A 25,234-nucleotide genomic window follows, 5' to 3' on the forward strand; every position below is an offset into this window, starting at 1 on the left:
CTCTAGGATAAATACAAACTAACGCAAATTATATAGTTTATAAGAATCCCATAAAATTAAAAAAGATTTAAAAGCATGATTGAATTCATAATTTAATAATTAAAGAATCCAGATATTTTAGGAAGTTTTATCTAATTCGTCAGGATCGAAGTATACGTCAAAATTAAATATTCGTCGTACAAGTGAAATAATATACAAGTCGACAAAAAATTTCGGATTAGTGTATATTTTCGAAATTAATCAAAATTTTACCATATAAGTAATATATTGATAGAATTTTTCATGTATCGTGTAATATATATAAGGAGGAGAAACATCTCATGCAAAGGTAAATGAGGACAAAATGGATGGTAGCCATTAATGACACCCATGCATTTTGTGCTGCAATGTTGTGTTTATATATGCTGGATTTGCGTTGCATCCTCACACCATTCACATAGATTTTGTAGTGTTTGTTTCATCAGTAATATATCATCATTTCTCCAAATAATTCCTCTTTCTCTCGGAGGAAAGAATATAAAAATTAAAATGGAGAATTCATCAAACCTTCCGCAGAAGCAATCCCCTGATCTCACTCTTGATGAAGCTATGGAGCATGAAATGAAAGATGGTCGCCTTTTGAACGACCCTAACATAGATCTCAAGAAGATTAGAAGGTGAACTACTTTAATTTTTTTTTATTTTTTAAAAAAACTTTTGAAGTTTGAATTCGGACAAAAAAAGACCAAAGTTGAGGACTAGTACTGATTTTTATTGCACTGTCACTTGAAAAAAAGAACCCACTTTTTCAATATTTTCTGCCATAAACAATCAGATGTACATGTTCACTTGACGTGTTTTAATATATAGCATTAAGCAAAGTTTATATATCTTATAAGTAATGGACATCTAAACTCAGTTTTTCGCTATGCATCTAATATTTCAGGAATGTATCAAACAAACTCTCCGCCCAAAGATCTAGAAGTAGGATGGTAAACCATACTCGTGATTTGGGAAAAATGGTCAAGGATTTAGAGGTAAATATTGGTCCATTGTTTGTGTGTGCAGTGTGCGTTTTTTTGCTCAAAATTTAATTCTTAGACTCAATCATTGATAAATGTTGAACCCTACTAACATATAATTCTATTGTTATATACTCACCATGATTAAATTTGCAGTACTCAATAACATCCATTCTCACCCCACAAGTGGAAAGATACACAGAGAAGAAGAGATTGTTGCAGCTTGAAAATGACTCCCTCCGACAAAAGTTGGAGAAACTCTCGATTGAATCCAGGAGTCAAGAAAGTAATTAAAGTTATATATCATTACTGATATATATGAAATCTCCTACTTCAAATAAAATCTGTCTACCTACATTATATGCATGCATGATTTTCATTTTACTGTATATAACCCGTGCAGTGGAAATCGAAGAGAAGAGAGCGGAAATAAAAATGCTAAAAGAACTCCATAAAACTGCAGCAAAGAATAAGCATGCAGCAGGTTCTGAGGCAGAACAGATATCGGCTGATTTTTATTTCGAGCAACTCAAGGTCGCCGACTATCCAAGCATTGATTTCTACCAACTTTGTCTCCAAAATCAGCATGAAATTTCCAGCTCTGCAGTTGTCCCAAACATGGCACCAGATTCTGCGATTGAACGATCCCGTGAAGAGATTAGACCAACCAACGAAGCGGAGTGCAACCAGCAGGAATTTGAAGACGTGGACCAGTACATCAACTTCGATGCTCTGGATGCTGCTGATCCATCAGTGATTGTGAAATAAGTTAAATTTTTGGATGGCAGGGGGAGGATGTTCACTGCTTGCAATTTTTTAATTTTATGTGGATTGTGTTTTTTTTTTTTTCCAGTGTGATTTTTATGCGTTTACGGTATTTGGGAACCAAAATATTTAATTTAATCTTCATGTTTCGTGCATGGATGCCAATATATTCATTTTCATTTTAAATCAAATGTAGTTATTCAAAATTAAAAGAAAAATGTTATCATACGACTGTCGGTAAATTTTTTTGAAATTTACTGACGTTGCAGTGCACATGCATATGAGCACCACATCGACATCACATCAGCATCATATTAGTATCATGTTGAAAAAATTACAAAAAATATGGTTATTATTTAAATTTAATGACATTAGAAATCAAAATTGCAATTTGCACGTAATAAGCACACTACCGATGTGCACATTAGAAATCAAAATTGCAATTTGCACGTAATAAGCACACTACCTATGTGCATCCATGTTTCATTCATGGATGCCATTTTATTCATTTTAATTTAAATCAAAAAGTAGTTATCCCAAATTAAAAGAAAAAGGCAGAAATTTGTGTGAGACGGTCTCACGGGTCGAATTTGTGAGACAGATCTCTTATTTGGGTTATCCGTGAAAAAATATAATTTTTTATGTTAAGAGTATTACTTTTTATCTTGAATATGGGTAGGGTTGACCCGTCTCACAGATTAGTATCCGTAAGACGGTCTCACATGAGACCCACTCAAAGAAAAATGCATGCTATCATAAAATTTGTAAGAATTCCAAATGTGTAGACTCAAATCCGAGTCCTCCCCACCCATAGATTAGGATTTCAAAAAAAAAAAAAACAAATTAATTACTCCACACCAAGTTCAGTTTCACTTCTTGATGTCCAAGAAAAGAGTATTTACGTGTTTATATTTGAGTGTGTGTGTGTGTGTGTATATATATATAAACATTATTTATGTAATGTTTTTATAAAAGAAATTTAATAGTTTTGTTGGTAAATTAATATTGCTGGTGAGAGGATTAAGCATTGATGTTATACAACAATAAAATAGCTTTCCTCTAGGATAAATACAAACTAACGCAAATTATATAATTTATAAGAATCCCATAAAATTAAAAAAAGATTTAAAAGCATGATTTAATTCATACTTTAAAAATTAAAGAATCCAGATGTTTAGCTAACTCGTTCCATTCCTGCTGCACCTCACATAAATCTGGCTTTTAGAGGATATTTACAGAAGTTTATATCAGAGTTGGCTCGGATTCGAGTTATATGCCAAGTCTGCAAAAAAAAAAAAAAAACAAAAACAAAAAAACTAACATTTGAGTTACCGTTTCATGATATTATTCGAATATTTACTATAAATCTTAGAAATCGAAAATAGCCGGTAATATTATAGGTGAGTAACATCCTGTTAAGGTAAACAATGACAAAATATATGATAACAGTTAATGACACAAGTTGCATTTTGTGTTGTGTATATAAATAGATGGTGGATTGGAATCGCATCCTCACACCATTTACATAGATTTGAAAGAAGATTAGAAGGTGGATTAGCGATTCCTTTTTAATGTGTCTTTGTGAAAGATTGCTTATTATCTTTATTTCATTGTCTATTGGAAATAATATTAAAAATGAAGAAATTAAATCACCACAAATTCCTCAGAAGCAATGCCCTCTCAACCTTGAAGGAGCTATGGAGTATGAAATGAAACACGGTCGCCTTTTCGATGATCCTAACATGGATTTGAAGAAGATTAGAAGGTGAATTATATTTAGTTTATTTTTTTAAAACTTTTGCCTTCGAAATTTGAATTTTAATTTAATTCTTTAAAATTTTAAAAAGGTTTACCCATTATGGGAAACCTCCTATATGAGTAAGAAGATCTTTGACTCTGTCGAGATGGTAAATAGAGAGATGTGCACCAGTACGTAGGGATCCGAGAGAGATGACAATAAACATCGACCTCAGAGAATAGCCCACAATATTTCAGTGAAGCATATGCTCAACACGAGAATCGATCTTGCATTGCCGGGGCATATGGGTGGAGTTGTATCAGCTCTCATTTATACTATAATTTTTATTATATCGACTCTTGTTGCTTGACATTAAGCGAAGTCTTTATATCTGATTAATGGACATTTAAACTCGTTGTTTAATTACTCTATTTATAATATATATTTCAGGACTATATCAAACCGGCTTGCTGCTCAAAGATGTAGAATAAAGAGGGGAATCTATACTCATGATTTGGAAAAGATTGTCAAGGATTTAGAGGTAAATATTGTTCCATTGTTTTTTCCCCCTCCAAATGATTAGGTATGATTTAAAGAATTAAATGGAACTTATATTTAGAAAAGTTCCATATAATTTTTTTAATATATGAGTGAAAATAACCTTACTATTAGCATATTACGGAAAAAGTTTTTTTTTTTTTTTTTGTCGATTAACTTGTTCAATTTTGAGTTTTAGCCCATTAACTTGTCAAATTTTGGTTTTGATACACTAACTTTCAATTTTGGTCCAATTACTGACGTGACATCCAAGAATTCAGTATTTATCGACGAATGAACCAAAATAACTAACAATTGAAGTTAGTGTATCAAAACATAAAATTGAACAATTTAGGAAAAAATCTATTTTCCCTTTATACCAACATTATATACCTACGATGTATTTGCAGGTACTAGTATCCATTCTCACCCAACATTAACTGGAAATCTATAAAGAGAACAAGACACTATTGCAGCTTGAAAATGATTCCCTCCGACCAAAATTGGAGAAATGTTCGAATGAATCCAAGTGCCTAGAAAGTAATTAAAAACTTACTTCTCTAGAGGGAAAACAATAATATTAGTCTTGTGTTGTCAAATTTAAGTCTTGAATCCATTTTCTTTGTTATTTTGCAATTTAGTCATTTTCCTACAAGACATCAATGTGACATCTACGCGATGTCTACATAACGCTGACGTGTGTTGTGTCACGTCAACACTTCGGATAAAAGGACTAAAATTGACAAATTGAAAGATATATAATAGACTAATTAGACTGAAATTAAACCACATGAACAATTAAAATCACAAAGAAACAAGAATATATAACCAAAATTATAGTTTTCCTACTTTAAATCGCCACTTGAAACACAATCTAGCTACAATAGATGCAAGCATGATATAATAATATATAGCTTTATTTTACTATATATATTTAACTTGTGCAGTGACAATCGAAGAGAAGAGGGCCGGCTAAGATAAAAAGGCTTAAAGAACTCGAGAAAAATGCTCAAAAAATAAGCTGCTTGCCCCAGATTCCAAGGCAAAAGAGATGCCTTGTTTCAGTTTCGAGCCACTCCAGGTCGCACCGTATCCCAATATTCATTTGTACCAAATTTGTCTCGAAAATATGTTGAAAAATCCCAGATCTTCGCGTGTTCTCAAAATGGCACCAGACTCCGCCATTGAACAACCTGGCACGAAGATTAAACCAGCCAAGGTCGAAGTTGAGAAAACCATCCAAGAATACGAAGATGTTGATCAGTACATCAACTTTGATGCTCTAAGTGCTGTTGATGCAGCTGATGGTGAAAACTGAACTAAATTTTGGCCAATGGCTTTTGAGATTTTATTTATTCATTTTCTTGTTCTTGCAACAATTGATGGGATGTTGTTCGTGCATTTTCTCGTGCTTCATTTTAATTTTAATGTATGTCGAGAAAAATATGTTGTATTTATTTGTCTTTGTAATGTAATCTGAAATTTGGCTCATTATCTTGAGATTTTTATGCGTATGTGCAGTCAAGCATATATCTCTTTTTTTTTTGTTCTTCGTGATATACATGCACGTAAAAAGCACAAAACTGATCTAGCTAGGTTCATGTTTCATGCATGAAAACCATACAAGCCGAAAGGTAATTCTTCCAAATTGAACAAAAAAAAAAAAGAAAAAAGAATCGTACAACTTTTGGAATCGAAATTTTGTTTTTTTATTTTTTACGCCATATAATGCAGAATATATATAATTTGAAGTAGAAAAAAAAAATTTAAACCTCATTCGGAGTCTTACTCGAGCAAGGCAAACTCATCTCAAGTAACTACTGTAGCCAGGATGGTTCTGCTTCATGGTGTGGTTCGAATTAAGTACTCAAAGTTTAATATTTAATTTTGATCGTATATATAGTCTTGATATGTTATACATCTATCGTAAACACTTATGTGAGCACCGCTAAGATGGTGTCTAACTTTTCGTTGTGATAAGCATATCAAAATAGTACATCGTGATGAGTGTTACCTCCGCGATACTCACGTAGATGTCCACAATGGATATGCTGGCATATCCATTATTATCAAGACGACATTGAAGATGAATGTATCATCTTCATAATTACCCTGATTTGTTGCGAGAATTTAAAGAAATCTCCAAACTCATACCCAATAATACTTCCATTATTATTATTATTATTATTATTATTAATTTTCATTATTATCAAGACGACATTGAAGATGAATGTATCATCTTCATAATTACCCTGATTTGTTGCGAGAATTTAAAGAAATCTCCAAACTCATACCCAATAATACTTCCTTCGGACTATCAGGTTTCGAGTTTTTTTTGCAGGTCGAACCAACCTGACAACCTGCATTTTTTTCTTGGAATGCAAGTTATTCAATTCTTAGATAAATATAATTTTCCTTTCCAATTTTTTTTGGTCGAAAGATAATTTTGGAGATGTGAAATTATTAAATCGGGCTATTTTGACCATAAACTAATATTTGAATGTGTTTTACTTGAATAATAAATATATAAATATAAAAGCCGACCATTTATTTATTTTAAACTACTATGTCTTAGTTACCTTATACAATCAAATTTAACGCCCACCCTAAAATATGGAACTAAGGGGTAGTAAAAATCAAGACTCTGATTTACCGGGGTGGCACTCTGCAATTTACTCCGATCAAACTCGTACTCATTTAGTGCTAACTCACACGAGGAGCCACAAAGGGAATTTATTTTTGCAATGGCGGCGGATTTTCAACAATCGGAGTGCGGAAGAACACGAACAAGAGTGGTAAACAATCGCGGGAAACTTCTTGTGCATGAAAAAGTTGAGGTAGTGTACTATTATCTTTTTTCTTTTCTCTTTTTTTTTTTCTCTTTGTTATTATCGAGTCATGGCAGAGTGGTCTGGTTTTTTATGTGGGTATGCAATAGAGTTTGATAATCTGGGTTCTTTTGAGTGAAAAAAATGGTATTTTTCGAAATTTTCTGGTTCATTGTGGATTTCTCCAGAGCCCTAGTGATGCGATAATCTAATCATGCGATATCGTTTCTTGCTTTCACCTGTATTATATTGTGTCCCAGGTCGCCCACTCTTTTTGTAATTCACGTTATACCACGAAAATGTTCGGTGAAATTTTTGGTTGCATGTGGGTTTTGTTTTGGTTTTCATGCAAGGGGGAATTGAGATGTGATGCATTTAAGGAATCGAAGGGGATCGAATGTATTAGATTATTTTCTTGATTGGGTCCATTTCATCACGCAAAGCTTATTCTAGAAATGAATCATTGCATGGATTTCCATCAACTGTTCTCTTTTTTCCGGTAGCAAATTACAAATTTTCGTCGGGATTGTCTGAATAAATATGCCACTAATGTTCCGTCATACCATTTTTTCTTCAGCATCTACTGCTTTGATTTTCTATTTACCTTCTCCTTTTGGGTTTGGGTAATTTTTGTTCAGCGTGGCGAATTATGTGCAGGTGAGGAGTCTGGAGGAGGGGTGTCTGGGCTCATGGCACCATGCGACAGTGATTTGTTGCCACAACTCTGCTCGTACGGTTCGGTTTGAACACATTCTCTGTGATGACGGTTCAGATAGTTTGATAGAACATGTGGAGGTATCTCCTGTAGTTTCCGGGGTTGTCACTGGTGAAATTGTAAAATCGGATTATTATCGAGGGGTGATAAGGCCTTTGCCACCTTCATGTGTTCCAGGGCCAAGGTTTCTACACTATGGACAGTGTGTTGACTTTTTTTACCAGGATGCGTGGTGGGAAGGTGTGATATTTGACCACGTAGATGTAAACATGCAGCGGAGGATTTATTTCCCTGATATGGGTGATGAAATGGTAGGAAGCATTGATAAGTTGCGCATCAGTCTAGACTGGGATGAGGTTACTGAAGAATGGAAACCTCGGGGTAACTGGCTGTTTCTTGAACTGATGAAGGAATTCGAGCAGGATGGGCTTCTGCCTGTTTCTGTCAAGCAAATTTGGTATGAAGTCAGGGGGAGGAGTGGCTTTGAAAAGCTCAAAGAATGGACTTCTTGTTCACAGTCTGTTTGGGAAAAATTGGTGCAAGAGGTTTTACGTGATAATTTTGTGATAGTCATCAACCATCTTTTGAAAGATGTAAACTCTTGCTGGCACGAAGCAGAACCAGGAAATTCTTTGCCGAATTTTTCTGAAGCAGCTCTTGATGCCGTTCTGAAATCTAACCAACTTGTCCATAATTCTCTTGAATATACGTCCACTGAAAGTACATGCCAGCTGGGTGGTAAAGGAATGCCACCAGCTTGTTGTCTAAAAGATACATTCCTCAGTCAGGACCAAGAGCTTGCAGTTCAGATTGACTTAGAACATATCTCTACCAAGCTCGTTAATGAACAATCTATGTCTGTTTCTGCTCCTACTCCTACTCTGCAAATTTTATCTCAAAATTTAGATGACACAAACAGAGGAGCTCCAGGTACTAATCCAAGTTCACGTTCTTTAGAGCTCAGTATTTCAACGCAGAAAACGAGGCTTGAGTGGCAGTCAGTCATACCTGGCTTGGTCCCTGGAGCTGAGTTTTGTCCCAATGCCATTGATAAGTGCACTGAGATGTATAGGCTGAACCAAATGCCTCAAAGTCCTGATCTATCAAATGCTAGGAAACATCTATTGCATTTGGGATGGAAGATTGTGTTTGCCGATGATAACTGGAGGCAAAGTGTACGTTATTATTCCCCTGACAGGGAATTGTTCTACTCACTTTGTCAGGTTTGTCTAAATTTTAAACACGATTTTCATGAGTCAACACCTGAATCTGTAGTGCTTTCACCAACCTCTAAGTACAGTAACAAATCTGTGGATAGTTCTCAACAGGAGGCTCTTTTATTTCCGCTGGGTGAAAAGTCCCAATCTTCGAGCGAGTTGTCTGAATTTTGCACTCCTGATACAATAGTCACTGAAGCTGAATATTGCCCTGAAGCAGTAAGTGATTATTATTTTATACGCTTGAAGGATAAAAATTTCTACGACGGTTCAAATAAGAACGTAAAATTAAAAGCCCTTCAAGTGAAAAAACACTTCTGTGCTCTTGGGTGGTCTTTTTCTTATCATCCAAAAGGAAACTACAGAGAAATACGGTACACCTCACCTGGCGGAAAAATATTTTATTCTCTGCGGTCAGCCTGCAAATGGTGTATTGAAAATGGTGCACTTGGTCTTCCATTGATTGCCATTGAGCCTCAGGGAAATGTCCCATTGTTGAATGGCACATTTGAAAAGCTTCCGAATGAGCCTGCTGTGAAAGGACATGTTCAATCATTTGATGGTGAAGCTCATAAAACCAGCATCCAGCAGAAGAAGAGGAAGCATGATAAACCACGTTGTGTTGAAGGTTTAAGACTGTTCAAGAGAGGAAGGAAAACCCATTCATTAATGGAAGAAAGAGGAGATAAGGAAGTAGATTCAACCTCAATATGTTGGTCAACTAAAAGAGTTGAGAGATTAGCTGAATCTTCCTCTCAACGAACCCCTCAAACCCCTTTGTCGCGGTTGATCGACAATAATATGGTTTTGCCGAGAGCAAAAGTTCAATATCGTGGGCGGAAAAATGGACGTTCAATGGCTGAAGGCAGAATAACTCGTCAAGGGATCAAATGTAGTTGTTGTCATAAGATCTTTGCTATTAGTAAATTTGAGGCACATGCTGGAAGCACGAATCACCGACCTTCTGCTAATATTTTCTTGGAGAATGGAATGTCTTTGCAGGAATGTTGGTTGCAACTGAAACAATGTACTAGTAACCAAAGTTCAAGGCCAGAATCCAACAGTAAAAAGAAGGCAAAGCGGCACACTAGAAAAAATGACTGCATATGTTCTGTCTGTCACTATGGAGGAGAGCTACTTTTATGTGATCTGTGCCCATCGTCTTTCCATGCTCACTGCCTTGGTTTAAAGGTATTCTCCTATAGAATCATCTTATGTTCAACTTCAAACCTTAATCGCTTTACTTCTGATAAAAAGTGATTGAGAGATCTAAATTCAGTTTTATTATTCTCAGGAAGTTCCAGATGGTGATTGGTTCTGCCCATCATGCTGTTGCGGAACTTGTGGTCGGGGAAGTTTCGCCAAAAATGATGAACAATTTGCAGATTCCTCTTTTCTCATATGTAGTCAGTGTGAGCACCAATGTAAGTTAGCTTTATGGTTGGTTGTAATATTCCTGTACTTGTACAATAAAGATGCCAATTCAGGGGAGCTTATATCATACTCTTATCATTTTCGTGCAGATCATACTGGGTGCCTCGGAGATAAAGGGACTATAAAGCTTGATACTTACCCTGACGGACATTGGTTCTGCCAAGATTCATGTGAAAAGGTGCCTAATTTGCTGTATTTGATTCATAAATTGCTGAAAATGACTCGTTTTATTAAATACTAATGGAATATTTTTAATTTCATTCGATGTTTCTGCAGATATTTTGTGGTTTGAATGAGATCTTGGGAAAGCCTGTTTCTTTGGGTTTCGAAAATTTGACTTGGACCTTAATAAAATACAATAGAACAAATTCGTATGGTCATAATGCATCTGATAACGAGGATTACAGCAAACTCAATGTTGCTCTCAGTGTGATGCATGAATGTTTTAAACCAGTCAGAGAGCCTGGCTGTAGAGGGGATCTGGTGGAAGACCTGATCTTTAGTAGTAGGTGAGAGTTCGTGCAGATATATATGCTCCAATAGATCGATTTAGAGAAATCACGTGGAATATATACTTATTCCGGTGCCTTGCACTAAATTGCATAAAAATCATTATATATCTGAAATTGCAGGTCAAAGCTAAAGCGTTTAAACTTTCAAGGTTTTTATACTGTAATAGTGGAGAACAAAGATGAATTGATTTCTGCAGCTAATGTGAGGTATTGTATGGTAGCATATTCTGGAATTATATTCTTCTTATTTGTAATGTTAAAGTATCTCTGAATTTGTTGTTTTGTTGGACTCCAGGATCCATGGCAAAAAAGTGGCGGAAGTCCCACTGGTTGCGACACGGTTTAAGTATCGTCGACTTGGAATGTGTCGCCTTTTGATGAATGTACTTGAGAAGGTGCGGTATTTCTTTTACTATTTAGGCCCTTCTCTTTTGTTGTCCTTTTTCCCCTTTCTTTGCTAATAATGTTGACCGATTCTTTCTACAGAAACTCATAGAGTTGGGAGTGGAGAGGCTCGTTTTGCCAGCCGTTCCTGATGTTCTCAACACTTGGACCACTTCATTTGGATTCTCCGTGATGAATGAATCTGAGCGACTAAACTTTCTTGACAATATCTTCTTAGATTTTCAGGGCACAGTTATTTGCCAGAAAGTCTTAAGAAGTGATTCTTCCAAGTTAATCCAATTAACGGGTACTCACAAAATGTCCCGTAGTACTTAGTTTAAGTGTGTGTATCTACTATCAGAGAATCTGACATACATCTTTCTGCAGAAACTTGGGAGAAAACGAGTGACGAAGCAGGCAAAAACGTCATCGAGTTGGATGCAGATAGTTCTGTTTCTGAAGTTTTACAAACTGAGAGTCGAGAAGAGTGAAAGCGTAGATCAAGGATGTACATGGTAATGCAATTCACTTTATTTGTGGTGTACAAATCTTGGCTCGTTTTGACACTCGTGCTCCATTATAAATTTTTTTGCAATTTCTCATCACTCTTATTTCTAATTATTTATTTGCGGTTCATGTCATCGTTTGAGTTATTATTAGTCTTTAAAAGTACCATGGGCTCGTGCTCCTTCTACGAGTAAATGTCGAAAATGAGTTGGGTACTGCGTTTAAAACGATTATTTATTTCTTATTTTCTTTTGTTCTAAGAGATTATATTATAGGTAACTGAGGTTATTGGTAGGATTAAATTACTGAGGAATCTTTGATCTTAATCTCCCGGAGAAGACCATCAAACACACGAAACACTTTTGTCTTCGTTAACAAGTCTCCACTGCAGCTCAATTGTCAAGATTTAGCTTTAGTCCTGATTTATCCTGCTTCTTATACTCAGCATCGCAAGTGGTAGCAGCGATAACATGAGCAATCATGGGTTGGCTCCGGTGGCTATCCTGGTACTCAATGATAAAAATTTTGAACCATTTTCTTGATTCGTCATCTTTGAATATTCATTTTGTAACGGAAGTTTTGATGTGAGTTGCGTGCACAGGCGAATCAAGAAGCTCATGTAAACTGGATACCTTTCCAAGCCAACATCAGCACCGGAGTGCCCTGTAGGAGTCAATTATGAGAACCACAGTGAAGACAACAGTGTTCCTCTCCAAATGCTGCTATAAACGAAGGAAAACATCAGCCTATTGAGCTTACTTGTAGAAGTTGATTGGAGGAATAAACGCTAAGCTTATTCTGACAAATTGATGAACGCCCACAGCACTAATAATCTCTATTTTTTTGTTCCTTTCTTGCCTCTAGTCAGTAGTTATGAACTGGATGTGGCTGAGAAGTAGTTGAATGCTAGCATTTATCACATATAGAATGGCTGTAAATCCTGCTCATTTCGCTCTCTCGGGCGGTAATTTGTTGAAGATATATCCGAAATTGTTACCTTGTTTTAGTTTTCTTTGATCTTAGTATTTTTCTATGTATGTTTTTTCTGGGATCATACAAGTATATAGTTTGAAGAGTTTCAAATATCTGAACAAATGTTTGAAATCTAATCGCGCGGCTGCGCATTTATATTTCTCACTAATCATTAATGAGTTTTCTAGCTTTTTTTTCATTACTTCTGCCAATACTCAAAGTGATCGCACTTTTTATGATCCGAAGTTATCTTCAGATGGTTTGTTATAATAATGTTAATCGTATTAAAAAAATGCATTTGGACAAGAGGACTAAATATTTGCTTCCACTTATCTTATACAAATCACGTTATTCATTTGTTTGACCTGGCCAGGTTGAATTTGTGCCTAGATTGAACAAGCAGGGGACGTCTATTATTGCATAAACAAATTGTCATCGTTCTATAAACTCATGGTGGTGATCGGTATCAACTTCCGAGAACCATTTCGTTGGAAAATGATAAGTGTTCGCCGACACCCCCTACTAGTATAATTAGATGGCAGGGGTGACCCGAGGCGAGGACGGATATCGATTTTCATCAGCACCATCCAAAAAACAACTAAAAGCCAATGCTCTATCAACCACGAGTAATTTATCTTGTTCTCCATTAAAGATTTTGACATCTACTTGCAACGGGGAAAAAGAGCCCCCAACTTCCCAGAGACCCACTAAACCAATTGGATATCCAACTTCGTATATTACATGGACCAAATCTCAAGGTATAGCTAATCTTCTCACAAGTTTTAAAACAACTATGACAAAAATTAACAGTCCCACTGCCTGTTCATTTCAAAAGACATTTTTATATTCTTTCTGCATAGGTTCCAAGTCGAAAACTAAATTCCTAAGCACACGTTACAGGCCAAAATCACAAATCATCCACACGAATGTGAGAATATCCAGAAGATTTACATAGTTTCAATGTAACTTTTCAAATGTTTGTTGATTCTTTAGAGTTGCTCTATGTTGTCCAGCAGAAGACAGTGTCCTCACTCAATCATGTATCATAATTATTGCATTTTCAGTGTATAACACAACATTCTCAGAGAATTTCATTGCTGATGATAATATGTATCTAATAATTTATGACAATTATGAGAGCTTTAAGAATAGAGCAAAGAAAAACATCACAAAAATAAATAGAAGTTGATTCATATCTGCTTCCACATTCCACTCACTCGGACCTATTTGCGTACCTTTCGACCTTATCATCATTGAGGTTAATCCCCACCATAGCTTCCCCAAGGCCGCAACTCACATCGGCCAGCACCTGCGGGTCGCTGTAGTGGGTGACTGCTTGAACAATTGCACGCGCACGAAGTGCTGGGTCACCGCTCTTGAATACGCCAGAGCCGACGAATACGCCGTCGCATCCCAGTTGCATCATCAACGCTGCGTCTGCGGGAGTAGCCACACCACCAGCGGCGAAGTGGACCACATGGAAGCCTGCCCAGCTGCTTGGTCTGCATCACCAGGTCGTACGGTGCCTGGATCTTCTTCGCGAAGGTGAAGACCTCGTCATCGTCCATGTTACGGAGGACGCGGATCTCGCCCATCACGGAGCGCACGTGGCGCACAGCCTCAATGATGTTTCCCGTGCCAGCCTCCCCCTTGGTGCGAATCATAGCAGCACCCTCGCGGATACGACGCAGCGCCTCCCCAAGGTTGCGGCAGCCGCACACGAAGGGAATGCGGAAGTTGTGCTTGTTGATGTGGTTCTCATCGTCCGCGAGGGTCAGCACTTCGGATTCATCGACATAGTCGATTCCAATAGCTTCAAGGATCTGGGCCTCCACGAAATGGCCAATTCGAGCCTTAGCCATGACGGGGATGGTGACCGCCTGTTTAATCTCCTTAATTAGCTGGGGATCCGACATACGCGCCACCCCACCTTGAGCCCTGATATCCGCCGGCACGCGTTCTAAAGCCATGACAGCGCACGCACCTGCTTCCTCAGCGATACGGGCTTGCTCGGCATTAACCACGTCCATGATGACGCCGCCGCGGAGCATCTGGGCAAGGCCCACCTTGACGGAGAAGGGAGACTGTTTAGAAGTCTCCGTAATTGCGCCGTTCCCATAAACGGTGACGACTCCACTTCCGGACATTTTCGTTCGATCAAGTGATGATAAAATCGCAGTGGCTGCGCTCGAGATAAAGGGCAGGGCTAGAGCAGACAGATGTGAAGGGGGTGAAGCGAATTGGGAAGTGAAGATATAGAAAACGAAGAAATGGAAAAGTAAGGCGGTCCAACGATTGGGACTTGAGTGGCGTTGGGCTCATAAATTTTGCTACGTTTTTTTTTTTAAATTTAAAAAATAATATATATTTATTATGAATGTCTTTATTTTTATATTAAATATATATATATATTCTTACAATGCGTTTGGTTCGAAAGATAGGATCATAGGATAATGAAATGATTGAGAGAGAAATTATAAGAATAATGATTGAAGTAGAAATATAATATATAATAATAAAATAATATAATGTTTGGTATGATAGATAAAAATGTGATAATTAATAATTTTTTAATGAATTGACAAAATTGCCCTTCCATTTATACGTTGGCGGGGGGCGCCAGTCGGCCGGTGGCTGTGGCCGGCCGGTTGTTGAAGGGACTGGCGGTCGGCCGGAAGTGGCGGCGACGGACGACCGAAGGAAGCGACGTCGGTCGACCGGAAGTGGCGCGGCAGTCGGCCGCGGTGGACGACGGCGGTCGGCCGACGGCTGGGGTTGGGTGGCGGACGTCGGTGGAAGGAAGTGATGGTGAGTTTGGATTTAGGAGAAGGGTAAAATTGAAAAAATAGAATGTATTAAGAGTAGGATAAATAATCCTAGGAGATGAGGATGTATTATTTTAACCTATCTAATATAACCTAATCATTTATAAGAATGATTGAGTTTGTTAAATAAAAATCGTACCAAACGCTTGACTAAGTAGGTTGAATAATCATACACACCCAATCTCATGAACCAAACACAGCTTTACAGATACAAAAAATTATATCAAACAATTTTTGGATTTCTTAAATAATTTTCAAATTATATATCTTATATCAGAAATCAAATGAACAATAATATAAAATCATATTATAATATTTTGATTCATAGTCGCTACTCATGCAAATGTATATTCAATTAAATGAATATGAGTAGATCTCTTGTCAGTTAGTTTCACGAATCTTTATCTGTGAGACATATCAATCCTACTAATATTCACAATAAAAAGTAATAATTTTTCATTGATGACCCAAATAAGATATCCATCTAACAAAATACGATCCGTGAGACTGTTTCACACACGTTTTTATCAGTAAATATTTGTTGACAAAGTTTCATATGATTCGATATGCATATTAAAAACTATTCTAAAAAAATATGATACAGAAACAAATATCACAAAAATTGCCATTGAAAGTTTATTATCCGTATATTTTTAAAATATAGTATTATTTATCCCCTATTTCATTGATGTTCACGTAGAAACCGCAGAGCTATTATCCTCTATTACACTGCAATTTTTATACTATTATTATTATTATTATTATAGTTTCCCCATAAGAAATTTCATTTTATGATTGTATATTAAAATTTTATCACTTATAGCAGTGGACCCATACGATCGAATCTAGGGGAGAATTTCTTGGAAACATTTGGAATAACTGTTACTTTCATTAGCTCACATTTCCTTGGTTTTTTTAAAATTCTATAATATCAGTCTTGTTATTAATTCCCTTGCCCCGAAATTTATCTCCTCACTTTGGAGAACTTTTCATGCAGTGTGTGAAGTGAAGGCACTCTAACCCCTATATATCAACCTTCACTTATAACAGTGAATCTTATAAAACATATGTTTCCTTGTTCATCTGTGTTCTAAAACGCGGTAAACAATAGATAGACAGACGATAGATGTCTAAATATTTATTTCTTTTAGTTATTTTCATTTTTCTTTAATAATTTATTTATATCGTATTCAAAATCAGAATTAACACATTCATATGATTGGAAATAAACCATAAGAAAATAGGGACCGAAAAAAGTTGGTGTCAAGGCATTTTATTTATTCCGGTTCACTGACTTTTAAACATTGTTTGTGTGAAAAAAGAAAATGAAAAACATCTAAAAAGATATGAAAAAGACAGTATCGGACACAATTCAGACGCGTCGTACATACCCTTTTTTTGGACATGGGCGGCGCCTCCTGATTTTTCTTTCGAGGGGCTGATTTATCCTTCTTATTCATTTTTTAAATCATAAATTATGTTTTATATTTTAATATATATTACTTTTAATTTAACTGAAGTGATGTTAATTTTTCTCAGACAAAAAATGGAAATTCTCCAACTGGAAAGTCTAATATATATCACATCTTTTTTTTATTAAAAAAAATAAGATGTGATGGAGAAAGTTTTGTTCTTTTTTAAAACCCAAAAAAAAAAAAACAGTCAATTTGAAAGTGTAGTGTAGAAGCAGAGACATGTCCAATTCCAATCCACCTGATTAGGAAGATGAGCGGTATTGGGCGTGACCCATTTGCTCATACGACGTCGGTTTTGTATATAATAAATAATAAAATGATATTCTCCTATTACCATTCGTTAACGGGCCCCACCCGCTTCAATCCTGTCTTGTCTTCTCTGCCACTTTTTTTTTTTTTTTTTTGAAAATTATTGTTTATATGAGAAGGAGAAGAAGAAGAAGAATATATCCAAACAAAAAAAGATTATTTTTTTTCCCGAATAAAATATATATAATTTTTTTTTGTATGATTTTTCTAAACCCTGCGACAGCGAGGGAGGGTATTTTTACAGAGAATATATATATAATTTTGTACGGATAAGTTTGCCGGCGATGCCTACGCCGGTGAGTGTAGCACGCGAATGCTTAGCGGAGGAGGCTGCGGCTACTTTAGATGATGCCGTCGCGGTGGCTAAGCGGCGGAGCCACGCGCAGACGACGTCGTTACATGCTATCTCTGCTCTGCTGGCTCTGCCAACCTCGAGTCTACGTGAAGCGTGTACACGGGTCAGGAGCAGCGCGTGCCCGCCACGCCTTCATTTCCGGGCTCTCGAGCTCTGTGTTGGAGTGGCCCTCGACAAGGTTTCGGCTTGTAAATCCCTCGGTGAGGATCCGCCGGTTTCGAATTCTTTAATGGCTGCGATCAAGAGGTCCCAAGCTAATCAGAGAAGGCACCCCGACACCTTCCATCTGTATCAGCAGCAATTGAGTACGAATTGTTCGACTCAGACGTCGATTTCTGTTGTGAAAGTCGAATTGAGGCATTTTGTTGTCTCCATTTTGGATGATCCGATCGTTAGTAGGGTTTTCTCCGATGCTGGTTTTCGAACCCACGAGTTAAAATTGGCCGTTATAAACCCGCTCACCATGTCGAGATTCTCGATGGTTCCTCGCTGCCCGCCTCTATTTCAGTGGGGGTTGAGCGATTTAGAATCGAAAGATCGCGGCCCTAATTTTCTATCATGCCAGACTGCTGCAGAAATCGGTGACGAGAATTCAAGACGAGTTGGGGAAATTCTTGCGAAGGGAGATAAGAGAAATCCACTAATGATTGGTGTTTGTGCTAAAGATGCGTTAAGTAACTTCATGGAAGGTTTGAAAAAGGGTGAAACAGGATTTTTGCCCAAACAAATTGATGGGCTGAGCTTGATCTCTGTCGACCATGAGTTTTCTAAGTTTATCAACAAAGATTTAAGCGAAGAAATGATGGAATTGAAGTTCAAAGAGGTGGATGACATGTCTAAGAATTGCCATGGAACCGGGATGATTGTGAACTGTGGGGATCTTAAGCCTTTTGTGGATGCCGAATCTGTTAATTCTGTGAATATTTTGATTTCACGGCTGAAAAGTTTGTTGAGCAGCTCAAAAGGGAAATTGTGGGTGATTGGTTTCTTGGCAGGTGATGATGATTATAAAAAACTATTGGAGCGGTTTCCTTGTATTGACATGGAGTTGGATCTGCAAATGCTGCCCATTACTTCTTCCAAACCTTCCGCAAGTGGAGGAAATTTTTTTAAATCCAGGTTTGTTTCGCCTTGTTTATTTGAAGCACATGTTCGAAGCTCGTTACACTTCTAGGTATCAGTGCGTTTCATGAACATCAACTGCTATGAACACTCCGGGAAAGGCAGCAAATGGTCAGTAAGGGACCGAAGGCTAAAACTGTGATTGTGGAAGGTCACTTTTGTGCACAGAAATTCAAGAAGATATGAATCTTTCTGCTGTAAATGGACAAGTAGAGAAACGTAGATGCATTATTGTCGATGCTCTGTGAAAAAAAATTGGCTTTCCACATTTTTGTTGTTTACTAACAATGATTTTTTCTTATGATCGTTCGATGTTCATTATGTTTATTTCACTTTAAGGTTTGATAGATGGCGAGTGCAATAATTTATCCTCTGTGTGCGTAAAGATAAATTTAATCAGCTGTATCATAAACTTTTATTGGTCAGTTAGGAGTCTTAACGGTTTAGTGTTTACACAAGATTAGCATTTGTTCCTGACAGTAAGTGGTTTGGATTTGCTCGCTAATTCTTTGGGATATGTTTGAGATAGGCTGAAAGCCATCAAATTTGCGTTGAAATGATATTTTCTAGTGCAATATTTTAGTGGAATTAGTGATCTTCCTGGCCACATTCAGAACATAAATCTTACTAGTGATTTTAAACTTGAATTATTTGACTAGTGCATCTTCTGGATTTGATCAGGCATTTTTACCTTTACTTTTTCTACTTAGTAAATAAATGACTTGTTTTTGCCATTTTTTTTCCAGTTTCAGAAGATGACTTTCATTTAACTCGGGCTCCATATTATGTTTCTACCGCATCAGTGTTGCATTATTTCTACTTTCTCATTGTCCATCTACACATTTTTTCTTCTGACTCATCATGTTAATTTTTCAAACTTATGCTACAGCTTGATGGGGTCGTTTGTTCCATTTGGTGGATTCTTTCCCATGCCATCGGAACAAGAAACCCGAGGCTCCCATGCAACTCAATCTTCAAGCCTTTGCAACTTATGCAATGAAAAGTATGAACAAGAAGTTTCCGTTCTGAAGGGAACACCCATTGATGCAGATTATCACTCGACTAATCTATCTTCTTGGTTGCCAATGGCTGAATGCGAGACAAGCAAGAGATCGGATACATTAGAGGTTTGTCTTCCATTAAATTTTGACCTTTTTTGTCCGGTTCATACAAGTGAAAAACGAATTCAAACTATATTTCTGAGTTGATACTTGTTTTTTTAAACATGTCTATGTCATTGCAGTGCAGGCCCAAGATGAAAAAACTCTATTGGATTTTAGAGTTATGGTGCTTCATAGAAAATGGAGTGGCATCTGCCAGCAGCTTCATCGCACTTGTACATCTCAAGATACTATTTCTGAAGCCGAGTTACGAACTTTTAGCATTCCACCATCTCATGATGTTCCTACTAGGAAACACAGTTTTCAGGTTGGTTCAGTATTGAGTAGAAGCATAAGTCCTGGCACACCTTCAGAATTACTAAATCGCTCTTCCTCCAAGCCAAAGTTTTCTAGTCCCAATGCACTAGAATCTGGTGCAAATGTATTAGTTGAGGTACCAGCACAAAGCTTGGAGATGGATGCTCTTCCAAACCCTTCCTGTTCTCAGCAACAGACGGTAATGCCTACCTCTGATATTTCTTTGACCACCGATTTGGGGCTTGGAACACTTTATGCTTCTAATAGAGAAGGAAGAAGTAGACCCAACTTGCAAGGGCAGAGTTTCTATAAATTGCCTATAACCCGTGAGAATACCCCCGGTCAAGAAATGCAAGCGTATACAAAAGGCCTTGAATACCCGTGGAAAATTCTGTCCGAGAAAATTTGCTGGCAGTTTGAAGCCATTCAAACTATTGGTCGAACTTTATTCTGTTGTAGAGATGGAGATTCAAGACATCAATGTCCAAAAAAGGGAAATCATTGGCTCAGCTTTCTGGGACCTGATAAAGTGGCTAAGAGAAAAATAGCCGCTACACTTGCTGAGATAGTTTTTGGCGGATCGGAACACTTTCTTTCTTTGGATCTGAGCTCTCAGGACGCAACTAGCCTCTCTTACCCTGGCTCGATTTTTTATAATTATGATTCAATATATCATGACATGAAATCTGAAAGGAAAATGATAGTTGATTTCCTTGCTGACGAGTTGCGCAAGCGTCCTTTTTCTGTTATACTTCTGGAAAACATAGAAAAGGCAGATTTCTTGGTGCAGAATAGTTTATCTCAAGCTGTCAAAACTGGAAAATTTTCGGATTCCCATGGTAGAGACATCAAGATCAACAAAGTTATCTTTGTCATTGCTTCAAGAGTTTTAAAGGCTGGTGAAGATCTTATTTTTAGGGAAGCAGTATCTGAATTTTCTGAAGAAAAAATATTACAGGCCAGAAATCTGCAAATGCAAATTTTGATTGGATCTGTCCACGGAGATATCAATAGTCCAACAACTGTTTCAGTTACTCCGAGCAATGGTGTGTATAAAAGGAAATTGGCGAATCCCGAGTCTACCCAGTCTGTGACATCAAAACGCTCGCGTCAATTTTCAAGATCCATTATTGATTTAAATTTACCCGTCGAGGATATGGATGAGGACATTGATATTTGCAGAAGCCATGGTGAGAGTGGTAACTCGGAAAATTCAGAGGTATGGTTGGAAGAATTGCTTATTCGTGTTGACGAAAACGTGGTCTTCGAACCGTTTGACTTTGATTCTCTTGCAAAGAAAATATTGAAGGACATTGATGTGGGATTACAGAGAACAGTTGGAACCAAGATTTTACTGGAAATTGATCAAGAAGTTATGGTTCAAATACTAGCAGCAGCTTGGTTAATGGAGAGGGAAAACGCATTGGAAGATTGGATTGAACAAGTTCTTTTTCCGAGCATAAAGAAAGCACGACAAAGGTACAACGCCACTTCAGATTTTGTATTAAAATTAGTTTCATGTGATGGCCTTGTTGCGGAAGAGCAGGCTCCTGGAGTGTGCCTCCCTGCAAGAGTCATTGTGAACTGATGATGTTTTTCGGATACTTATTTTGCGATGTATGTATAGTATATATTCAAGATGAGTTATCTCGTGATATCAATGGTGTCAGAGTTTAAAACATACAAGAGACCTCAGATAGTTTCTTGCAGCTTTCCTGATTAATTAGTTTTCAGGCCTCATACTCACCCTCTTTCACTGGGTTTTGGCTCTCTTACTGAGGTCGATAATGATGGTAGTAATGTTTCACACACCATGAATCGACGCAGTGGCGTATGTTCAATTATTGTTAGATCATGAAGCACGATATTTTCTCTGTATTTTTATTATCAAATAATAACAACCTCATTTCCAATCTATGGAAGAAGCATATTAAAGTTTTGAACATTGTACGCTGCCCTTTTCATTCTTCATTTGCTAGTTGATTCAATTCAAGCTACTGGAGAAAATCATCGCAATATTTGCACACAACTTCTCTTTAATGGCAGGTAGAGTTATTTACTGCTATTTATTATAAAAGTTATTTTAATATATAAAATGTAGCATTTAAAGAATTACCCTCCAACTTATTAATAAAATAAATTAATATAATAGGTTTGTTGTCATTTTTTTGCCTAGCCCCCTGCATCCCTGCTATATACAGCTGAAAGAAAATAGAGGAAAATTGACTGTTAGTTTGCTTTTTATTTATATATATTATAGTATTAAACATGAATCTCTAATACGAGAAAATACCAATTTTATGTGGTATTAAATTATGACAAACTCAATTATTGTCAATTAATCGGTATACAAAACTGTCTCGTTGTTATCCAAAATTTTATTATTTTAGAACACCACTTATTTTATTTTTTTTAGAAAATCTAATAGAATTTTTTTTTTTTCAAATTTTAATATAATCAATTTTTTAGAAATAATTACTTTATACAAAACAAGTTAATTAATTAGCAGCTCTCTCATGAAAAGGTCAGACGGGTATATCTGATTCAAACTGGAAATGAAAAATAATACTTTTAACATAAATAACAATATTTTTTCATGAGTCGGGTTGGATATTGGTTGCACAAAATTTTTAGTACAAGAGTTTTCTGTCAATTTATTATAGCTTGCTAGTTGCCAAGAAGTTAGATATTTAAAAAAAGGAGATAGATTTAGTGTAAAACATGCTTTTGTTCAAAGAATTTCACAATTTATTTTAGAGATATATTGTATATCTGCACTCTACAAATTTGGTGATATGTGTTCAAAGCCGCATGTATTTGACTTTTATTTGATCCCAATGAACAAACAAATACAAACACAAGCACAACTAACCCAAAACCTCCCTTTCACGGGATCTCAATTTCAGCCTGCCAAGCGCAGGAATCTGTTTTGAATGAAGAAATATCGCGCTGTTTCATCTATACACGGGACCGCAGGCAGCAAATTGATTACCACCTTTTAATTAATCTTTTTTTTTTAATTTTTTGTTCTCAACAGTATAGCATTCAAGCTTTACCATTCCTTTGTTTCTTTATGGCCCATCTATGATCTTCTTGATTATTTGGCCATCGAATGAATCCATATATGCACAAATTACGCGCATCTCATTCGACGGCACAAGTAAGCTAGCATGATCATTTTTGTGATCATATTGTTGCTTTTAGTGTTTCTGTTCTTTCTTTTTTTACATTTGTATGCCAGAAAGTTCTTACCTCAAGGTGGTGAAACAAATCGAACCCCTCCAATCCTCATTATAGGGGCTCGAGTACATCGGCGCGGCAGCTTCCTTGTAAACGTGAATGACAATGGCACCATGAGTCTAAGAAAGGCTGGTCTCGAGTCTTGTGTGATATCGACGATACCTCGATTTGTTTTCCAAGAAGAAAAGCAAGAGGGTGGGCAATGTGATCATGGCTTGGAATGCGTCATTTGCTTGAGCCCATTTGAGAATGGACAAGTTGGGAGGAGGTTGCCATCTTGTGATCACGCCTTCCATGTCGAGTGCATTGATATGTGGTTGCACACGCATGCAACGTGCCCGATTTGTCGATCCTCGGCCGTGCATGTGTCATCGCAGCCACCGGAGGATGGAGTAGGTCCTCCGCAAGAATCAGCGCAGAGGCCTTCGGATTTGAGGGAGATGAGCGGTGAGGTTTCCAGTAGATTGGAAGTGATAGTTGAAGTTCCAAGTGTAGAGAATCGATGAATTAAATTATAAGCAGTAATGTTGGAGAGAGTTGTGGATTTATATAATATTTCAATTATGTACATTCTATAATCGTTAATTATTTTTTATTTATACGTAACTAAGAAAAAGCACAAGCAAATAAATTAAGTTTAATCAAAATGTAAAATTTCATGAATGATACGAGCTTTGTCTCACATTCTATAATCAGACCATAGGACAAAATTATTTTATTTTAATTTATATAGAATTGATGTATTTTTCGAAGTTCGATTTATTTGATTTTTCACAAAAACTTTTGTTAGGCAGTCTTACGAATCAATTTTGTGAGACATATATTTTATTTAGATCATTCGTGAAAAAATCTTACTTTTATATTAAAAATATTTTATTTTTAATAAATATAAACAGAATTGACTCTTCACGAGCGAAGAAATCGAAGGATGATTTGAAGGTAGTGACGCACAAGGTTTTCTTTGATATTGAGATTGATGGACACCTGCTGGTATGATCCACGTCTCTAAGGACGCCATTTTATTCAACTTTCATTGAAATTGGTGGTATGATATTTGATAATGGTTGAAACATGGACCAACTCGGTCAAAATTATCTTAATTTTCGGGAAAAAAAAACATTTTAATAGTCAAATCAATGGAATTTGATAATATCGGTAACATTGACTTGTTATGAATTTTTTTTTACCATGCCTTGAGTGATTCTGAAGATCACTGAAACTTAAAATCGAATAAAGCAAAAAGGATATCATATCTCTGTAGCTAATACAGTATGACTATCTTACTAGATAATCTGATGATTTCATGTGTCATTTCTTTTCTGAATTCTGGGGAGAAGGGCATTGGGAAACAAGGGGAGTCTCTGCATTACAAAGGAAGCGCAATGCACAGAATCATACCCAGCTTCATGATTCAAGGAGGTGACTTTACTCTGGGTGATGGAAGAGACGGGGAACCATTCTATGGGGAGAAGTTTGCTGATGAAAATTTTAAAATCAATCACACTGGACCTGGTATGTTAAAGCCTATTCCGCCGCACAAATTATGAATCAAAATGATTTCGATGACACCCTTTGTCCGGTTTTCAGGACTTTGGCCAATGGCAAATGCTGAGCCCGACACCAATAGCTCTCAGTTTTTCATCACGACTGTGACAGCCAGCTGCTATTTATCTACTCTTTTGTTCTTGTTCATAACAACACTCATTCATCTCTAATATTGACGAATGAGGATCCTCTAGTGTTCATAGCACGGTGTTGTGCACAGTAGAGACATTGGGATCCACATGATCCAATGGTGATGATGTGCACAGCACCGGATCCATTTCCAATATTAACCAAAAGTTTTAACTTCGTTTGTTCTTCATCTGGTGATAATTGAG

The 25,234-nt window shown here is 36.8% G+C and overlaps 3 protein-coding genes across 5 annotated transcripts; 2 read left to right on the plus strand and 1 right to left on the minus strand.

Annotated features, from left to right (window-relative positions):
- Positions 1-6,701: 6,701 nt before the first annotated feature.
- LOC140836326 (uncharacterized) lies at positions 6,702-12,622 on the plus strand. 3 transcript variants are annotated; one of them, XM_073201782.1, is made up of 12 exons: positions 6,702-6,878; positions 7,527-8,807; positions 8,913-9,992; positions 10,096-10,225; positions 10,325-10,413; positions 10,512-10,744; positions 10,868-10,954; positions 11,043-11,142; positions 11,234-11,438; positions 11,519-11,646; positions 12,084-12,144; positions 12,240-12,622. In XM_073201782.1, exons 1-10 carry the CDS (start codon positions 6,786-6,788, stop codon positions 11,620-11,622), a joined length of 3,402 nt encoding a protein of 1,133 aa, XP_073057883.1. In that variant the 5' UTR covers positions 6,702-6,785; the 3' UTR covers positions 11,623-11,646; positions 12,084-12,144; positions 12,240-12,622. The 3 variants fall into 3 exon arrangements, with proteins under 3 accessions (XP_073057883.1, XP_073057868.1, XP_073057874.1); XM_073201767.1 differs by having other exon boundaries at positions 7,527-9,992; XM_073201773.1 differs by lacking the exon at positions 12,084-12,144 and having other exon boundaries at positions 7,527-9,992.
- A 1,058-nt stretch (positions 12,623-13,680) lies between these two features.
- Positions 13,681-14,914, minus strand: LOC140836341 (probable pyridoxal 5'-phosphate synthase subunit PDX1). The gene is given in 2 exon segments (XM_073201793.1): positions 13,681-14,087; positions 14,089-14,914. Coding segments are annotated over 2 exon segments (933 nt in total). The 5' UTR covers positions 14,758-14,914; the 3' UTR covers positions 13,681-13,823.
- A 2,446-nt stretch (positions 14,915-17,360) lies between these two features.
- LOC140836346 (protein SMAX1-LIKE 6-like) lies at positions 17,361-21,771 on the plus strand. Its single transcript, XM_073201805.1, has 3 exons — positions 17,361-18,693; positions 19,586-19,823; positions 19,945-21,771. Exons 1-3 carry the CDS (start codon positions 17,504-17,506, stop codon positions 21,700-21,702), a joined length of 3,186 nt encoding a protein of 1,061 aa, XP_073057906.1. The 5' UTR covers positions 17,361-17,503; the 3' UTR covers positions 21,703-21,771.
- The last annotated feature ends 3,463 nt before the right edge of the window (positions 21,772-25,234 follow it).

Source organism: Primulina eburnea, chromosome 1 (genome assembly GCF_022965805.1).
Source record: "Primulina eburnea isolate SZY01 chromosome 1, ASM2296580v1, whole genome shotgun sequence".
Classification (NCBI taxonomy): domain Eukaryota; kingdom Viridiplantae; phylum Streptophyta; class Magnoliopsida; order Lamiales; family Gesneriaceae; genus Primulina; species Primulina eburnea.

Coding starts and splice junctions, on each gene's coding strand:
- LOC140836326 (XM_073201767.1), top strand. CDS start 6,786: ATGGCGGCGGATTTTCAACAATCGGAGTGCGGAAGAACACGAACAAGA. Junction 9,993..10,095: donor CTCACTGCCTTGGTTTAAAG/GTATTCTCCTAT, acceptor TATTATTCTCAG/GAAGTTCCAGATGGTGATTG. Junction 11,439..11,518: donor CAAGTTAATCCAATTAACGG/GTACTCACAAAA, acceptor ATCTTTCTGCAG/AAACTTGGGAGAAAACGAGT.
- LOC140836346 (XM_073201805.1), top strand. CDS start 17,504: ATGCCTACGCCGGTGAGTGTAGCACGCGAATGCTTAGCGGAGGAGGCT. Junction 18,694..19,585: donor GGAAATTTTTTTAAATCCAG/GTTTGTTTCGCC, acceptor CTTATGCTACAG/CTTGATGGGGTCGTTTGTTC. Junction 19,824..19,944: donor AGAGATCGGATACATTAGAG/GTTTGTCTTCCA, acceptor ATTGCAGTGCAG/GCCCAAGATGAAAAAACTCT.